This window comes from Phyllostomus discolor, chromosome 8 (genome assembly GCF_004126475.2).
Source record: "Phyllostomus discolor isolate MPI-MPIP mPhyDis1 chromosome 8, mPhyDis1.pri.v3, whole genome shotgun sequence".
Taxonomy (NCBI): Eukaryota; Metazoa; Chordata; class Mammalia; order Chiroptera; family Phyllostomidae; genus Phyllostomus; species Phyllostomus discolor.
Genome location: NC_040910.2, coordinates 110,265,264 through 110,284,486, shown reverse-complemented (window position 1 = coordinate 110,284,486; position 19,223 = coordinate 110,265,264). Strand labels below are relative to the sequence as shown.

The 19,223-nt window shown below is 57.3% G+C and overlaps 2 protein-coding genes across 3 annotated transcripts in view; one reads left to right on the top strand and one right to left on the bottom strand.

The window, feature by feature from the left end:
• Nucleotides 1-19,223, bottom strand: part of RAB37 (RAB37, member RAS oncogene family) — a 53,234-nt gene that overhangs the window by 13,886 nt on the left and 20,125 nt on the right. The window lies entirely within an intron of this gene.
• Nucleotides 9,847-17,332, top strand: LOC118502246 (CMRF35-like molecule 1). Its single transcript, XM_036034094.1, has 2 exons — nt 9,847-9,965; nt 15,739-17,332. Exons 1-2 carry the CDS (start codon nt 9,923-9,925, stop codon nt 16,185-16,187), a joined length of 492 nt encoding a protein of 163 aa, XP_035889987.1. The 5' UTR covers nt 9,847-9,922; the 3' UTR covers nt 16,188-17,332.

Here is a 19,223-nt window from a genome sequence, read left to right as displayed (position 1 = left end):
CCTGCCTCTCCCGGTTTCTCCCTGGTGTTTCCCCTAACAAAATCCCTGCACGCTTAGTTCCCTTTTGACATCTGCCTCGTGGGAGGCCTGGCCCAGCGCCACGCGTGTCCTGCAGGGGAGAGTCTAAAAAAGTGCTCTATAGGATAAAGAAAGCCCGGACGTCTGGCTATGTGCCTCGGGGACTGTTTGCCCTCGGCCCCGGAACCAGGCAGTGGAGAGAAGAGCATTTCAAAGCGAGCCGAGTCTGGGGAGGGCGCGGAAGGCCACCGCGTCCCGGGCGGCGGTGGTGGGGACGGTCAGCATGGCCGTTCAGGTGCCGCCCTGAAAGAGACTCAGGAGCAGCAGAGGAGAATGTGCAGGTGGCCACAGCGGGCTGGCAGCTGCTTGTGGGAGATGATACAACGATTAGTGAACGATAATGCGAGAACGGACTCCGTGTTTCTCGGACTCACGACCGTAAACCTCCTCTTGCCTCACCCAGTGCACGCGCCCGCGGGCCGGCACCAGGCCGTGTCTCCGAGCGAATGAATGGGTGGACAGGTGAATGGGTAGGTGCCCGAGTTTCCAAGTGGACAAGGGCCACTTTTCAAAGGCAAATCCCCTGTTGGAAGGGCTGAGAAGATGCCGACTCAAGGGGCTTGCAAACCCACCAAGACATAGAGACACAAGAATGTGAAAGCATGAAGATGCTCAGGACCACCCCCCATGGGTCAGGCCCAGGGTCCCCCACTACCCCCTGCCACCGTCTCTGACTGCACGTCTCATGCTGGCCGGGCAGACAGGAGGCTGCCCCTGGTGTTGACTTTTTGTGTTCCCTGCCCCCACTTCCCGGACCAAATTCCACCCAGCTTTCATTTCCTCTGGGGTGAAAGGGCCCCATTTGTTTGTTATGTGCTGCGGCTTTCATAATTTACATCCCCCATCCAACTTCCTCAGGCTCGAAGAGGAGAGAACATTCCAGAATGTGCGGCGTCCGTCTATCCATGTCCACTCCGTTTGTTTGTATCCTGAAGGCTATGAAGGATTCTACTTCTTCCCCTTTCATCGTTTTCCCTCCGGGGGGAAGCGTTCCCGTCGCTTCCTTCTCTCCTCCTCTGAAAACTGTGCCGTCTCATCTTCTGGGGACCTTTTCTGGTCCCGTGGGGACCTGGTCCAGGGGGACGGGTTCAGTATATCAGATCCAGCTGCATCCCACCTCGTGCCACGGGCCGGACGATGCTCTCAAATAGACCTTTCTCGACATGGCAGCCCTGCGGAGATGAGGCCCCAGGGGAGAGCTCAGAGCTGATCGGTTTGCAAACACTGTTTCCCTGTGAACCCAGGACCTCCCTTAGACCTGGCCGCCCCCCACCCCACACCGATTTGTGCCCGTCTCCACGAAACAAGTGGCCCACAGGGCCGAGGGCCGTGTCCCTGCCAGAGACCGAGCTCCGGCCCAAGTTCCCTGTTAGTGCTACAGGCACGGGTCTGAGGAGTGGCCAGGGAGACGCTCTGCGGGGGTGTGGACGGCTTAGAGTTGAAGCCTGGGTGTCCGCATGGTTCCCCTGAGGACCCTCAGGGTGTGGAGGGTGCAGGAGGGGAAGAGCCAGGAGCTGCTGCAGGTGGCGGGGCTGAGGACCGGGGGTGGCTGTCACCAGGCTGCCACGTTTTAGGGCAGAACGCCTGAGATTCCTGCATTCGAACTTGGCTTCCAGATTAGTAGGAAGGAATGTATGTCAGGGTACAAGTACGGGACTCACTTGATTTCATAGTTTTTTTTAAAGTTTGTTTTATGTAGACCACTAAGATATTGAGACAGCTGGCTCATGGGCCTTCATCGGCATGCTGGTCCTGGTGCTGCAGAGGCGAGGGGTGGGTCTGCCCGAATCCACGGCCTTAGATGCTCCGTGGGGTGTCTCCACCCAGTGGCTGCTGGGAATTTCCAGACATCGATGTATCATTCCACTTATTCATGCATTCACTGGTTGCTTCTCGTATGTGCCCTGAGGGGGATTAAACCTACAACCTTGGTGTATTGGGGTGATGCTCTCACCAGCGGAGCTACCCAGCCAGGACTTGGGTCTCTCTTCTTTTAAACCATCTCCTTTACGTCTGTGTTTGTGCTTCATCTGTTTCCAAAAGGAATGGGAGGTGGTTTTAAACAAATCTCACATATCCAAGAGGGCAGTTAAAGACACTGCCCGAGAAAATCTTCCTCCCTAGCTTGAGGCTGGGTCTGCATTTGGGTCTAGATGCCCTGGAGGCCAAGGCGAAACGGGAAAGCAGATGGGGTGTGCGGTTCTCGCTGCCTGGCGAGGAACGCCCGAGTCCTTTCATCAGTGGGTGTGTCCTCCCGGCACTCGAGGCCGGGAAGCCTCTGTTCTGTGGGTTCCCGCCCAAGGGGTCTTGAGTGACAAAACAGGCAATTGGGTTTTGCAGGAGATGCAAAGCTTTTGCAGCTTTTGTATCGGCCCCGTTGTTAGGAGCAGGGGCCTAACATCGAGCCACACCGTGGCGGAGGCCTCTTCCTGGGGACTGGGCGGACGCCCTCCAAGCACCTCGCTTTCACCAGAACTTTGGGATCCAGAGGGAACACCCGTCAGAAAATCTAGATGGATGGGGTAGTTACCGTGGCGCCCACAGGGGCTCCGAGGGACCCTCTTCACAGAACAGGAGGTTCAGGCGCCGTCAGGAAAAAGATGGATGCATCCGACTGTGTGGAAATAAAAACGTCTGGCTGACAGAAGATGCCAGAAACAAAACCAAGTGGAGAAGGGTAGAGGGAAATAGACGCAAGACATACGACAGACAAAGGATGGATACACCCCGTGACATAAAGAGCCGGCAAAAGCAAATCCCAGGGGAAAAAAGAACAAAGGCTCTGAGTTTGTGTACTCTGTGTGCTGTGTGTGTGTGTGTGTGTGTGTGTGTGTGTGTGTGGTTAATTTTGTGTCACCGTGGCCAGGCTTTTGTGCCCAGTTATTCAATCAAACACGAATCTAGGTGTTGCCGTGCGGGCAGCACTCGCCCGTCGTACAGATGTGGTTAACAGCTGGAGTTGGTTGTCTTGTGTGAGTCTCCAGCCCTCTGGGTGGGCCTCACTGAGTCACGGCAAGACCCGCACTGACACACAGACGTTCCCCCGAGCAAGGGGGAATTCTGCCTGGCGCCTGCAGTGTCGGCACCTGCCCTGCGGCGTGTGGGCCTGGCAGCCCCCGTGGTCAGTCCAGTCGGCCAGCTCCTTAAACTACATCTATGTATCCGTCTGTTTCTGTCTGTCAATCTGTCTCCCGCTGGTTCTGTTTCTTGGACTGCTACAACATCACTTTTAATGGTTCAATAACAGTTTGAAGATGGTCCGGACTGGCTGACGCTTGGGAAGCAGGTGCTCACACGCGCCCCCGCTGGTGGGAGGATGCATGGGGGCCCCCTTTTTGGAGAGCAACGGACAGTATCCATCCATCCATGTGACAAGTGCAAACGCCTTTGACCCAGCCATTCCACAGCTTTAGCTGCAGAAGTGCCCTAAGATTCATGTCCAAGGGGGCTCATCGTGGTGTTGGCGAGAGCCAGCGGTTCACCGGTGGGGACTGGTTAGATTCACTCCGGAGTGTCCGTACACAGCGATACTGGGAAACCGATGAAGGGCCAGGTAGATCTGTGTGTGCTGTTTGGGGAAAACGGTATCATTCAGTGTGCGGAGGGGCGGCCAGGCATGCTTGTGGGGTGGTTCGTGTGTCCTCCCTTGGGGTGCACCCGCTGGTTAAGTTATGTTCACACTTTTTCCGGGGAGCCCGCAGAGGCCAACTGGCACCCCTGAGGTTCTGGGGGTGGTGAGGTGGGGAATGGAGAGAGGATGTTAACTGTTCGTTTTCTCTCTCTATTTTTTAACCATTGCTTGCCTTATCTTTTTTTTTTAAAGATTTTATTTATTTATTTTTAGAGAGGGAAGGGAGGGAGAAAGAGAGGGAGAGAGAGAGAAACATCAATGTGCGGTTGTTGGGGGTCATGGCCTACAACGCAGGCATGTACCCTGACTGGGAATCGAACCTGCGACACTTTGGTTTGCAGCCCATGCTCATTCCACTGAGCTATGCCAGCCAGAGCGCTTATCTTTTTTTTTTTTTTTTTAATAAAAAGTGTTGGGGGAAGCAGAGTTTGCCACCCCAAAATGTGCTTTTTGGGACATTGATTACTTTATCAATGGAAACCCGTTATTTTTAAGAAACAAAAGGCCTGGAAAGAACCTTGACTCTTTCCCCTCCCTGCCTGGAAGAGTTTAACTGGAGGGCCTGCTGCAGGCGGGAGCCGTCATCATGGGGAACTACGGGCCAGTATGTACTCGCTCTCTAGACAGGCAGGAGCCTAGCAGGGCCTGCCTGGCCAAAGTCCACTCTGCCCTGGTGGTAAGGATGGCCCGGCACACATTTGTCTACCAAATGTTTGCATTTCCCTCTCCGTGTGAATTGCCTGCCCGACCTCGGAGGTCCCAGACCATGGCCCAGCCCCCGTCCCCTGAGCTCCAGATGGCACGTAAGCCTTAGCCTCCCTGTCTGTCCGGACGGTCTTGTGTTCTTACGGAACCCCTGAGTGCACCTATGTAAGGAATTCGGGTCTTTTCTCCTGGTAAGCTGTCTCATGCTAATTTAGTTATTAGTCCAGCCAGAAGAACTTGAAAGGGTAGGAGGAAAGTTAGTTTTTCTCCCCCACAGTGTTAACTCGGGGTACTTCGCCAGGGGTCTCATTGGCCACATTCTCTTGTTATACTTTCCTGTATGAAGAAGCCCTAATACATGTAATAAACCAGTTGTGAAGTAAATTCGCACATAAATAAAGTGACCCTTTATTTTACCTGGAATAAATTGGTTTTTCTACAGAAAAGAATAATCCTGGCTGGTGTGGCTCAGTGGATTGAGCGCCAGCCTGTGAACCAGAAGGTCACCTGTTTGATTCCCAGTCAGGGCACATGCCTGGGTTGCGGGCCAGGTCCCCAGTTGCCTCCAGTAGGGGGTGCACGAGAGGCAACCACACATTGGTGTTTCTCTCCCTCTTTCTCCCTCCCTTCCCCTCTCTCTAAAAATAAATAAACACAATCTTAAAAAAAAAGAATGAAAGATGACTGATGAATACACATGCATGCATTTAACAGAGATCATCTGTTAAAGGGATTGGGGTGTTTGAAATGCATTCCTTGAGTTCTCTGTGTTTCCTCATTCTCCTATAACGAACACACTTCACCTCGCAGTCGGGGAAAGTCTGCGAGTTGTTGGGTGGGGCGCACGCTGCGCTTGCACGACTCGTGTGAAAACGAGAGAGATGCCCCTGTTTAGCCTGACGGTTGCTGGACAAATGCTCGCTTTCATTTTTCCCAAATACACCGAGCCCACTAATCACTGCTTTTAGAAAGATCAGGCTCCCTGGGCAGGCAGAGCCTGGATTGCAGCTATTCCCATTTGTCCGTCCCGGCAAGGGTCCCACAGCGTAGATTCCCAAGGGGCCAGTGGCGAAGACCCTCTGTTCCAAAACCAAAGAGCCCTTTCACCTTCTCATCCTTGCGGGGGGGTGGGGGATTAAGCCACTCTTTGGAGACCCGTGTTGCCTCACAAATAAGCACTGCCTCTGCCTGGATTCCTGCCCAGGAGCTGGGCAGACACTAGGTCCCCCGCTCCGGAGCCCGCAGACCCAAGGGGGTTCCACCGGGCAGTGACTGTGGCTGGTGTTACCAGCTACTGGCGTCATGAGATCAGTTTCCAGTTCTGACAGCGCATCCTCTCACGTTTGGGGAACCCGTTTTAAATACAGCCGCAGAGTGGATGCCCCGATGACAACCAGCTCAAGGATGCGCCGTCTTATTAACCCTTTGAGGGCAGGCTCCGGCTTCCTTGCCAGCCCTGGCCCGGACCCAAGGGCAGCTGGCCCCTCTGGCTTCCTCTCCAGCAGGAGGCAGGGTGCGATGCTCGTGGGAGCAGACCAGGCGCCGAATCCTGGCTCTGTCAATCATGAGTCGTGTGGCCTCGGACCACTTATTTGCTCTGGGAGCCTTAATTTTTTAAATTTGAAAAGTGGAATTGGAGCCCCGGCTGGCGTAGCTCAGTGGATTGAACACGGGCTGCAAACCAAAGCGTCGCAGGTTCGATTCCCAGTCAGGGCACATGCCTGGGTTGCAGGCCATGACACCCAGCAACCACACATTGATGTTTCTCTCTCTTTCTCTCTCTCTCACCCTCCCTTCCCTCTCTAAAAATAAATAAATAAATAAAATCTTAAAAAAAAAAAGAAAAGTGGAATTAACATCTCCTTCCCCCTAGATGTGTAGTGAGGATTCAGTGTGACAACCACACAAAACGTGGAGGTCAGCACACAGCGGGTGGAAAAGATGAAGTGAGACTGGGGCCCAGGCGAACCGAAAGGGCTCAGGAACGGTGGCTGAGAACCGTTCGGGCTGACCGCTGGCTCTCGGCTGCTGGACAGAGTTTCTCAGCAGAGCTGGCTAAGGTCTCACCCCGAGTGGGCGAGGCCTAACGGACTGGCCCTTCCGGGGCAGGAGCGCCGTCCCCTGCGAGCAGACGGGGTTCTGACCGCAGGTGGCGTGCAGCTCGCAAGCCCCCACGGGCCGAGGGGAGTGTAGGGTCACAGTGCGAGGATGCGTTTCCTCCAAACACACATGGGAGCTGGCTCTCCAGAGCTGTCAGACCATCCTTCCTGGTGATGTTTGTTTACAGGACACCATTTCCCAGAGTACACAGGGCTCTTGACAATGACAACCTGTTGAACCATCGGGGGACTCAAACTCATATAACATTTTAGTGACTCTGCTTGATTTCTGAAATAATCGGATAAATCTCAGTGTTAAAAGTAGTTCTCTCAGGGTGGTGAGATTAGAGACAATGGCAATACAGGTTTCATGTCCTGTTGCTTATGGATTTGAATCATGAGCCTCGGGTGGTTCTAGCGGCCCAAGGTCTCTTCTGATCGGAGCCGCATCAGAGGGAGCGGTGTGGGGAGGGCGGGGGCGGGGGGGCACCTGCGAGGAGCTGCCAGGGGCAGTCAGAGGGCAGACAGCAGGACTGGGGGTGGCTCCAGCTGTACGGAGCAGAGGGCGAGGCAGCTGCTGGAGGGCAGGCTGGGCTTTGTGGGTTCCTCTCTCCGTTTTCTGTTGCCACAGCAACACCGCAGGGCACTGTCCCAAGCACGGTGGCACAGAGCGCGGATGAGTCGGCGGTGCAACCCGGGTGGTGCTTTAGGTCTCAGGCAGGCTCCCTGGAGTGGCTGGGGGGTGGGGTCGGTGGCTGTTTGCTGGGTCAGTGCGGCTCTGGCCCCCGTGTCTCTCAAGCTCCCTGCTGGCTAGTCCGTGGGTCCTCAGAGCAGACGCAGAGGTGAAGGAGAGGAAGGGGAAGGGCACGAGGCGTCTGCAGGCTGAGGTTTGGCGCTGGCACACCGTGACTTCCGCTGCGCTGTCTTGGGAAAGTAGGTCACAGGTCTGGTTCAGATTCAAGGACCAAGCTGGCAGCGGGGGAGGGGACAGACCCTGCCCCTCCAGTGAGAACAACTGTGGAGTCAAAGGGAAGGTGGCCTGGGTGGGACCGTGCGCCCCAGCCTGAAGCTCACACAGTGTCCAGGCCCCCTTTTAGGATCAAGGAGCTACATTACAAATATGACATTTGACACGGGGCTTTGCGAGGCGCCTGCCTGGTCACGGGAGGGGTGCTGACTGGCGCTTCAGCTCCACCCACTCGGGGCAAGTCCAAGTCCACCTCTTCCTCTTCCTCACTGTGACGAAGAGGTGAGCAGCTTGAGGCCCCCTGAGCAGGGGGGCCACCGTCGTGCGGGTGGCAGAGCCCTGAGAGAAAGCCCCCAGCCCTGGCGCCAGGACTCAGGCCGCCGTCCGTCTGCCCGGGGCCGGCGGAGCCCGGCAGAACGCCGCTTCCCGCGGCCCCTCCGTGGCGAGGCTGCGTGCCTGGGTTTTCGCCACTCGGTTTAGATTTCGGTTTCTGTAAGTCTCAGGCGGGTCTTGCAACAGACTGCTCGTGGAGCTTGTGCTCCGGAGTGGGAGAGACCCAGGGGAGGCCCTTCCCACGCCCGAGGGCCTGCACCCAGGACCAGGTGGGCTCTGACCGCCGACTGTCTGCCGTTCGCCAGGCCGCAGTGTCCACGAGAAGGAGCTTGTGCGTTTCTGTTTTTTTTTTTTTTTGTAACCAGGAGAAAAACATGTCAAGGCACACACCACATGCGTGTACACACAATTCACACGCACACACATGCACGCGCAGGCAGCTCAGGGCAGGAGGGATCTCCAGTGGCCTGTTCGGTCCCTTCTCTTACAGAGGGAACCGGGAAGCGTGGGGAAGTCAATGGCCAAGCTCAAACGGAGGCCTCAGAGGATCTTTGGGGACACAGGACCCCCCAGAACAGCCCGGCTCTCCCGTGGCCCCCAGAGGCACCTGTGTAGAGGAGCAGTCTTGCCGCCACTCAGAGACAACCAGGTGATTCTCTGTCCCTGAGTCAAAGGGCAACTTCCCTCGGGCAGGCCGGGCAGGGAAAGCCCAGGGTCAGAGGGCGGGGCCGCAGGCAGGCCTGCTAGCAGTTCAGAGGCGTCTGCTTCCTGCCGCCTGTGCCCAACAAAGGAAAGGCTACCCCAGGAGCCCTGGCTTCTTCCAGGGCTGTCATTTTCCCTGGAAGCCGCACACCGTCCCTATTTACAGAAGGGCCTGGGGGGAGGGTGGGCTTACCCAGCCCTGGGGGCCACAGGGCTGAGCAGGCTCGCAGCCTGGATTGTTGATCTTACAAAGCCAAGATCATGGCCACACCCTGGAAAAGGTCTGGCTTATCAGCAGCTGTGTTTTTCTGTCCAAATAGCCTTCTATTCCTGATTAGGGTGTGAGGGGCTCAGGGCCCTCCTTGGGGCTCAGTGGCTCCTTAAGGTGTCACAGGGGGTGAGTGACCCATAGCAACAGTGGCTCTAGGATCGAGATAAGAAAGAGGCTCTATCTTTTCCCAGCATCTGTGCCCCACCCCAAGGGCTTGCAGGGATCCTGAGGGAGGAAGGAGACAGGGGGTGGGCACAGAGGTGCCAGAAAACGGGGGTAAGACCCCCAGAGCTGGTGCTTTCTTCTTCCTACCGTAGCAGAAAGATTTTATAAGCTGGGGGGTGGGTGAGGAGTGAGGGACAAGGAGCCCTTGGCATTACTGATAAGCTTCTGGAAAGTTCAGGCTGGGGTTGGCTCTCACCTGGAGGGCTGGTCGCAGTGATAAGAGGTTCTGGTCTTGTCCTAGGACAGAGGCCGTTTCTGCCCCTCGGGCCAGCTGTGGCCCCGTCTTTGAGCCCCTTGCTTTGCAGCCTGGCTTTTGACGCCCTCCCCCCCACTCCCCGCCCCGGCCCCATCTTCATGCCAAGCTCTAGTCTAGAAGCGCTCCTCTGGCTTTTTGACCTCGACCCCAAGTCCTCCTCACCACCATCAAACTCCTCCCCTGGGCTCCTGGGAATCTGGCTACACCTGAAATTGTGGCTACACCTGAAATTCCGGGCTTCGGGCTTTGTGTCTGTCGCTCTGGCTCTCTGACGGAGCGGCCGCCCCCCCCCGCCCCGCCCTCCCCTTTCCACCCGTCGACAGGGTTGAGGAAGAGTTGGCCTGACCTGCTGGGTCTGTGCCCGCACTTTCCAGAGGACAAAGTGGCACCACCTGCAAGTTCTCTTTTCAGAAAACCCATCGGGGCTCTGCATAGGGAGGTATTTCTGAAAAGCCTTATTCACCATCATTGCAGCATGTTGGTGCCCATGACGCCTCCTTCCCCTTTTCGTTCTGGTCCACCAGCGGGAAGTGGCTGAATGAGGAAGTGAGAGAGCGGCAGTGAGCGAAAGCACAAGGGCTGGAGGATGCAGGAGCGGAGGCTGTAGTGTGCGCTCGCTGGCGGCCGGGCCCAGGGCACCCGTGCGAGGGGGGAAATGCACCTGCTGCTGCTCTTCCCCCTCCTCTTCCGGCTCTCAGGTGAGTGGGGGTCTGGGTCTGACCGCGGGGAGAAGCTCACGGGGGGGCCGGAGGTGGCGGCAAGCAACAGAGGGAGGGGTCCAGGAGGTGTCCTGCTGAGAAGAGAACCCCCTTTCCAAGTGGCGCCTCTAAGCCCTGAGCCTGTGCACTTCGCCCTCCCGCTCACCCAGTGTTTCCGTGCCCGCAGCTGCCGAGGCAGAAATGGGCGGCGTGGCTTTCACAACGAACCTGGCGCTGGTGCACAGTTCCTCCTGCCCGGGGGGCTGACCATTCAAAGCGCACAGGCGGGTGGGCCCCGCTGGTCCACGCGGAGGAGCCCTGGCCGCTCGGGAGGCTGGTGCTACTTGCCCCCGGACCTCCTTCGGGGGTGTGCCAGGAGCCAGGGAGAGGGCTTGGGGAAAGAAGCGAAGGTGGAGGGCGCTTTGCAGGGAGGAAAGCAGGAGGTTGCCCAACGGGGAGGAGGAGCGGCTTCTAGGTACTCGGGGTAGAAGGAAATCGCAGAAATTGCCGAGGGGCTGGAACGGTCAAGAGGGGGCGGCTTGCTCGGGTGACGGGGGAAGGAGGACGGGAGACGTGGGCAGGGTCAGAGGGCTGACGCAAACCTTAAGTCGGTGGATAATATTTTGATTAAAAATCAAGGGGATTTTGTTGAGAATGTGGGAGGGCGTCCGGGCTTGGTCTTTCGGCTTCTCTCTCTCTCTCGTCACCCCCTTGTGGACCTCATCTCCTCCCTGGGCGTTAAATAAACACCAGCTGTGTACAGGGGACTCCCGGGGTTGGATTTCTGGCCTGGACATCTTCCCGGACCCTAGAATCTTCTATCCAATCACCCATCGGACATCTTTGCTCAGACGCTGACATTTCCAGTGTGACCCGACCACACCTCCCCCCTCGAATTCCTTTCTCGTCCACCTTTGTGTCGGGACCTTCCGTCCCTCCAGGTGCTCAGGCAGAACCTGGGGGACAGCCACCCCTTCTCTCATATCCCGCAACGGTCCTTTGAAAATGTAAGCTGGATCCGACTCTCTTCTACTCTCCTCTACTGATCCTTCCAACAACTCCCCATCCTGCTCATTGTGAAAACCCAAACCCTCTGCTGAGGCTATAAGGTGCTACCACCCGGGTTCTTCTACCACTTCATCGTCCTGGTCTTGTCTCTACTCCGCTCTCTCCAGTTCAACCTGCTTCGGCCACCCTGGCCTCTTAGATGTTCTTTGAACCTGCCGGGCACGCTCCTGCCTCAGGGCCTTTGCACTTGCTGTTTTCTTTGCCCAGGATGCTCTTCCCCAGAGAGCCACAGGCTCGAGTCCCTCACGTCTTTCGTGCCCCCATTTCTCCCCGAGGCCTTCACCGATGACCCTAATTACAATAGCAATCCCCTTGCGTTATTTTTCTCCACCGTTGGTCTCCTCCCTCCCCCCACCCTTGCTACATTATAAGCCTCAGGAGGGCAGCGGTTTTCGTGCCTACAGCCGTACCAGGTACGGATTGGACAAACGGTACTGGGCGAGTAAGTGCATGCATCTCGTGGGGAGGACACAGCGTGATTGCCGCACCCACCCCACCCCCAGACCAAATCTTCCTGCTTTTCCAGAACTGGACACGGGAGGCTCTTATCACTGATCAGAGAGGGTGTATGTACATTGCTCTGGGGATGGGACATGGTGCAGCCACTTAGGAAAACAATCGACATTCTTCAAAATGCTATACACGTGGTCACTGTGTGACCCAGCAACTCCGCTTCCAGGTAAATAAATACGCAAGGGAGTGGAAAGTGTACGTTCATGTAAAAACTTGGATGCCAACGTTCATGGCAACATCATCATAACAGCCCGAACATGGAGACAACCCACCAGGTGCTGCGTACCACCCGATGGGCAGATAAATACGAGGGGGTCAGTCCTCACAGTGAGTGGGACAGTCGCCGGCCCTAAACAGGGGCGAAGCACCGGCACAGGCTGCAGCACGGGTGAACCCCCCAAACGTTAAGCTAAGTGACAGAATCCAGACCCCAAAAGGCCACACATCGTGTGAGTTCCGTCTGTAGCAAAGTCCAGAAAATGGAAATTCATAGAGACAGATCGCAGATTAGTCCGCTGGGCAGGGACAGTGACGGCTAATGAGTGAGGGGTTTCTTTTCGGGGTGACGAGACTGTTCTGGAATCAGACAGTGCTGATGTCCCCACGGCGTTGCGAACAGACCGAGAACCATCGAGGTGTGCACTTTAACAGGGCAGGCTGTGTGCTATGTGAATCGTGTCTCAGGAAGAAAATGATCAATGAGCAGAGGGGAGAACTGGGAGCAGGGGGGGTTTCGGGGCTGCCTTTGGGGTGCGTGTGAGGATCTGAGGCTCTGAAAGCAGGTATTCACGGGAGCCAGGCAGCCCTGTACGGCTGTGACCCCTGCGGTTCGATCGTTCGTTGCATCAGTCACAGAAATGATGCCATAGTTGTGCTGTGCGGGAAGCCGAGCTGGTGCCTGGACAGTGTGGGCGGGTGGGATGCTTTAGCTGGGGCGGGCTGCAGGAGCCCTCTGAGGAGGAGACATCTGAGCTGAGCCCGGAAGGAGAGGAGGAGCTGGCACTTACGATCTATCGGGGACAGCTTTCCAGGCACAGGAAGTGGCCAGGGCAGGCTCTGGCATGGAAATGAGCTTGGCCTTGGTGGTTTGAGGGACACAGGGGACACGTGGCTTTGTTATGTGCTTCTGAAAAGCCTGGTGAGTTCGGCTGGAAGGATGTTACTGTCTTTTCGGGGGAAAGGGTTTTGCGGGGGGGGTGGGAAATGAAGGGTCCAGGACCGCAGGCTGGTGGAGAGGGAGAGCTGGAGGTGGCTCGCTGGTGCGGACAGAGAGGAGGCCAGCTTTGGGTGAGACCTTAGGAGACACTTAGGCAGGGAGCACACGGGGACCGCTTTCCCTCCGAGGTCCTGATGGTGAGCGGTGCTGTGAGTGTGCACGCGTGTGTGCACGTGGTTCGGGTGGACCGAGGCAAAGCAGAAGGGAGGGTGTGTCTGAAGCGAGTGGGCATAGCTGTGTGCTAATTAGGAACCTGGTCACCGGTGTGAACCTCTGTGTCACCTCTCACTAGCTTCGCCCCCAGAACGTCCAATCACGGTGACACATTTCCCCAGAACGTCCAGTCACGGTGACTGACATTCCCCCGGCTCGGCTTCCCTCTCCCAAGGAGTTCATTGTGTTGAAAGTGCACAAGAAAAACAACATCAGCCGGAAAGTTCCCACCGGGCTTCACGGCATTCATTTTCTGTGAGAAAGGAGGAGCCTTTCAATTACTCCGTTTTTTCCGGGAAAACTGAGCGGCCTTGTCCAACTTGAGCTGCTCCACAAGGGGTGGGGGGAGACGGACCAGAGCCCGGGGCACCCACGGGAGCGGAGACCAGCCGAGGTCCTGGGCGGGGCTGGAGAAGGGGCCCAGTCACCGCGCCCGGGGGCTCAGCTTCCTCCCTTGACCTACAGTGGTGCCCTGAGGTCTAGGCTGTGGGTGAGAGACCGCGCCTGGTGGGGGCGCTGTTCCGTGCAGTGCAGCGCTGCCCTCTGTGCCAGGAGGTGCCCTCTGCTGGGCTGATGGCGAGTGGGCGCCTGGACAGAGGGTTCCGAGTGGCGAGTTGCCCAGATGGTTCAAGTGTCAGGCCCCGAACCCAACGCTCAGCGGAGACCGAGATGGGCTGACAGGGCGGCGGCTCCGGAGGGAGAGGGCGGGGCCATCTGCGTGAATTTCCCGGAGCTGCTGGAACGAACCGCCCGAAAGTTAGCGGCTTAGAAAACCACAACACTTTTGTCCGTTGGTGAGGGGTCCGAACATGGGCCCACAGGCCTGTGTCGCCTCTGGAGGCTCAGGGCGGGAGTCTGGTTCCCCAACTCTCCCAGATTCCGGGGAGGGACCTCATGCTCTGCTCTCTCCCTCCCTGCCACATCCCTGGCTCAGACCCTCCCGCCCCCTCGGGTCAGCACCACTGTGATCTCACGGGGGTGGTATCCCCAGCTCGAGATGCTTAATTTGATCACACCTTTAACTTAGCAACTTGGAAAGAGAGACCAAGTGGCTATCTGAAGAAAGTAAGACAAATAAAATACATATGAGAAATTGATAAGTTAGAAAATAAAAACAGTAGCATTTACCAACAAATTCTTACAACTGGTTTTTAATGCCCCGGGGGGTGGGGGGTGGGGAAGGACGAGGAGGAGAAGGGGGAGGAGACACAGCGAAGGAGAAAATCTCGTGGTATCTGTAATCAATAAAGGGAACAGTGCGTGCAACCCGAACGTGCAATTATAATAGCTGAGGATGTTTTCATTGTAAAAGGAGACTTTGTAATCAATCCTAGTGCTGTGTGCCAGACTTCCTGGGAAAAACAGAGTAAGACGAAACAATAGAACCGATTCAAGAACAATATTCACGAGAAAACGCTTTTGAGCAACCAAAGAAGTTGCCCCAACCATTTGCCAGACAGTTTTGCAGAAAGGCTTTTAGGATTCTGCAGAAACAAACACTCCTTCGCTCTGGTCGTGTTCTGGTCTCAGAGCCTGAAAGCGATGGGAACCTGGGAACCGGCGCGTCTCCAGAATCGGACCGACAAACCCAGGGCAGTGAAGACAAGGGCCTCGCCCGGGACAGACCGGTGGGGCCGGGCGCTGGCGCCGGGCCCCGCGGGCCGAGGACCTTAGCATGTCCCGTGTCCTACTTGCTGCTGCTGTCCCCAGTTATGCCGTGTTCTCAGATCCAGACGGTCCACACCAAGTCCAGTTTCTGGCTCCTCCAGGAAAATGAAAAGATCTGAAACCACCGGCCCGCTGTGGATGGGGACACCAAGGGGTTGACTTGGGACGGGAGCTGAGCCTTTGCAAGGACCCCTGCTCTCCTCATGGCTGGGGGCCGCACGACGTCCCAGGGTCTGTCACTGAGGCCTGGTGACTGTTGTCCTGTTTCATTGTGTTCAGTGTCGTTTCTCTTACAGTAAAGAAACGTGTCTCTGAATCCTGACTCTTTCAAAGATGAGGACATTTTTAAAAAGAACCAGAACGTATATGATGAGGAAAGCTTTGCTCAGCCCACCTGCCTTCCTGTAAAGCCACAGCAGCCAGGGCCCTGTGGGTCGGCAGGAATGACAAGGGGTCAATGGGGCCGTAAAGAACTCCCATATTTAGTTTTTGACAAATAAAGTAATTCGGTGGAGAAAATGGGATCCTGTGACGTGGGTTCCACATTTGTGTCACCACTTTGGTCAATTACAAAGGCACTCCCACTGGTGGCAGGGCTCACGATCGACCCACAGGACCCATCAGCACCACCTGGGCCGTCCTCTGCACAGCCAGGTGCGGCGGGTGCCCCAGCCGGGCCTCCGAGGTCACGGGCACAGGTCAGGCACGACCCCCCCGTGGACATGGGTCCTCTGCTGCTTCCTCCCCAGGAGACCAGTTTAACACAGACGTGGGCGCCAGGGACCCTGAGGGGACATGGGGATTTCTTGCCACGGGGAGGGGGAGGGGTGAATTGTCAGAAGTTGTTACTGCCCAGTGTCCACATCGTGTCTCTGAGATCTGGGGCTGTGCTCTTAGGGGATTTGGAGGCGGCTGTGACGCAGTGGAAGTTTGAAGGACAAGGGTCTGTCTTGAGGAAGGTGATGCCCCCCTGGACTCTGTGCCTCTCCCAGGGCACGTGGACTTACTGGGGCTGTCACCGTGCAGGAGGCTGCAGCTCTGTCTTCAGTGTGGGGGTAGGGGCAGAGGTGACAGGCACATGGGTTTGTTTTCCAGGCTCATCAGGTGTCATCATGGGTCCAGAAGAAGCGAGAGGCCCTGAGCGGGGCTCGCTGACCGTGCAGTGTCGCTATGTCCCACGGTGGGAGAAGCACGTGAAGTACTGGTGTCGAGGATCTGATTTCAGTATCTGTAGGATCCTTGTTAGAACCGCGGGATCAGAGCAGGAGGTGAAGAAGGACCGTGTGTCCATCAGGGACAATCAGACCAGCCGTGTGTTCACCGTGACCATGGAGAAGCTCAGGCGGGAGGATGCAGACACTTATTGGTGTGTGATTGAGAGAGTCGGATCTGATCATGGCGCCCCAGTTAAAGTGACCGTTGGCCCACGTAAGAGAGTGTGTGTGTGTGGCTGTGTGGCTTCAGGGCCTGCTCTGTCCTGGTCCCTGGAGGTCCCTTTCAGGGACTGTGCTCACTCAGAGGGAACTGTCCCAGAGGGTGGTTGAGTCCTGAGGTCTCACGGACCCCGCTGCTCATGTGGGCTCGGAGGGGCAGGGCTTCTCTTAGCGGCTCTCGGGCTCTGGGGGCTACTCCAGGACGGGGCCAGGCCTCTCTGGGCAACTGAGTTTCTCTGCCCAGCTCTGGGCCTGACCTGTTGCCCAGAGAGATCACAGTGACGGCCCCCGGTTCAGCCTGGGGGCCATAGGGACCCTCCTTGGTGGGACCCAGAGATCCCAGTTCCTTCCAGTGCTGCCCTGGGACCTCTGGTGTCCAGGTGTCCCTGCGGTCTGTGGAGTTTGGAGTCGGGACTCACAGCTGCTGATCCCGTCCCTGGTTCCACAGTTGGGGTGCTGTCCCCAGTGCCTGAGGTCTGGAGAGGCCTCCACAGTCAAGGAATTGCATTCTGGGAGCCTGTATTCCATTCATGAGCTGGGTATGCACCTGGGCTTAAGACAGTGTCTTTCTAAGTCCTAGAGGCTGACTCTTCTGAGAGTATCTTGGTTTGAACAAGCTCATCTGATGGGCTCTGCTTCTGCTGACCCTCGGACAGCCAGTGTCAGCTCACCGGGCATTTATGGGGGCAGCCAAGGGACACACTCCACAGAGTCCCCACCACACCGGAACCTGGGGGGGGCGTTACAGTTACAGAGTGCCTCACACTCGTTGTCTCATGGATTCCTGACTGTGTATCCAAGCAGGAACTATTTTAGTTGTAGAGATGTAATAGCTTGTTCGATGTAGAGGCTCCTCCTGAACACTGTGGTTTTGTTCAGGGCTGGTCTTGACCTTGGAGTCTCTTGGGTATATTATCCCCCAGGCAGCCCCCCTCCTGCCCCATCCATACTGGATAAATCAGACAGGGGAGAATTGGGCCTGAGTTGTGTCCCATGCAGCACGCCCTCTTGGACCAGCGCCCAGACACAGCACCTTCTGAGGCCCTGAGTCTGCCAGAGGCCGAGGGGATAGGGGTGGTCCGGGCTCCGGGCCCCTCCCATGGCCCTGCTCCAGGCTCCTGAGCCAGGGCAGCCCCCACGCCTCCAGGCTGAGAGCCACGTGCAGGGCTGGGGGAGGGGGCAGGCAGGGTGAAGTGTAATATGTTCTTTGTGCCAAGCAACGACTACAGTGTCGACCACCATCCCCACCACCACGTTCTCAGAAGTCCCTACAAGTTCCCCGACTGTGAGCAGCCTGCACCCCGAAGGCAGGTAAGTCAGCTCGGATGCTGCTGTTCCCTGTGGCCCACTTGTCCCAGACTTCTCCAATGTGGGGACTGTTTGTAGCCCCTGTCCCAGCCAGGGTGCAGGGGGCCCTGCCACCTGCTCTCGGGGGGCACAGGGTCCGTGGTGACCGCCTCCTGGGCCTGCCCCCTGGAGCTGAGGGCATTGGGAGGTGTGTTCTCCCTCATTCGTCCGTCCCACTGTACCGAGTGAAGTCCTGTGTCACCAGCACTGTGTTGGGTCTGGTCACATAGACGGGGAATGTCCCTGTGGAGCTGAGAGTGTGGGACATGGACGAGCAGGTGTCAGGGCAGAGGGCGTGTTGGGTGTGGGGACTCGGGGGTCATGGGGACACGAGGATGGCTCTTGGCCCAAATCCTGGGAGCACAGGGAGGGCCTGGGAAGCCCTGTCTCCCCAGTGACTGCTATGGCAACAGCGGTGACAGTGACTGTCCCCTGTGTCTCCTGAGCACCTGGCAGCTCTCACAGGGCTTTCCTGTCCCTTGTCCTGTTCATGCTTTGACCTGCCGATGACCCCTCCTGAGGAGGAAGGGCAGATAGTCCTGTTCCCCTTCCACAGAGGGAGACCCCGAGCCCGGCTGCTGCCCCGCAGCGTCCTGCCTGCCCCACAGCTCAGGGCTTTCTGGACGCTGAGCCGCCCCTTCCCTCCCACCCCCGCATCGGCCTCTGGGCTTCATGTCTGCCCCTGCTGCGCCCTCCTGCTGCCGGGCCTTCCCGCCCCGTCCCTGTGGGACCTCCCCGTCTCCCCACCCAGAGACCCCTTGTCCCCTCTCCCCTTTGCCCTCTGTGTTGACAGTTGCTTTCCCTTGACCTGGTTTCAATACATAAAAGCTAGGAGATTTTTAATTTCATGAATCAAAATGAGACATAAGTACCACTTAGGGTCTTTGATCAGCGTTGGATGGGTCACTCATTAATAGACTTAATTAACTGATAGATGAGTACGCTGTGTAAAGTTCAGGGAACAGGGACGCGTGAGAGACGCCCTGCATGTCAGCTCGGGCGCCGCGACGCAGCGCCCCAGGCTGGGCGGTGGGGACAGCTGACCGTCTCGGTGACGATTCAGGGGCCAGACGTCTGTGTCCTTGGGTCGCAGGGCTGGCTTCTCCCGAGGCCTCTGTCCTGGGCTTGGGGACGGCCGGCTTCTCCCCGTGTCTTCCCAGGGTTTCCCCTGTGAGAGTCTGTGTCCTAATCTCCTCCTCCTCTTGGAAGGACCCCAGTCATTCCCCCTCCCTGCTAGCAGCGCACGCAAGGGCGACAATAGTAAGAAATAAGTTTTGGTGGAGATGGAGGCCGTTGTCAGCCTTGGCCGGCTTGTTTGTTTTTGGAATAAGATGGGGCTGTCATGGGCACGGAGCATAGGAGGGAGGTGTTCCCAGTCTTAGGTAAAGGGACCCCCGGCTGCTGTGCTGACGATGACGTGCAGGCGGGTCTGTTCATCTCCCGAGGCTGCCGTGGCGCACGGCCCCAGCTGGGCGGCTCAAACAGCAGGCGTGTATCCTCGCACACCTCAGGGGTCTGAACCCCGGGTGGGCCCCGCAGGGAGATCTGGCCCCGCGCCTCTCGGCTTCCGGTGGTGGCCGGCTCTCCTTGGCGCTCGTCGGCCCGTGGCTGCATCACTCCCATCTGTGCCTGTGTCGTCACGTGGTCCCCTCCCTCGTGTGCCCACGCGCCCCAATCTCCCTGTTAGAAGGACACTAGTCGTTGGATTAGGGCCACCCTCATGCCGTATGATGTCATCCTGATGACATCATCCAAGATCTCATTTTGCAATGGGTCGTCTTCACAGGTCTGAGTGAACTT

Excerpts from the sequence above, each read along its gene's own strand:
- LOC118502246 (XM_036034094.1), top strand. The coding sequence starts at position 9,923 with ATGCACCTGCTGCTGCTCTTCCCCCTCCTCTTCCGGCTCTCAG. Across the intron at positions 9,966-15,738 it reads CCTCCTCTTCCGGCTCTCAG|GCTCATCAGGTGTCATCATG; the intron begins GTGAGTGGGGGT and ends TTTGTTTTCCAG.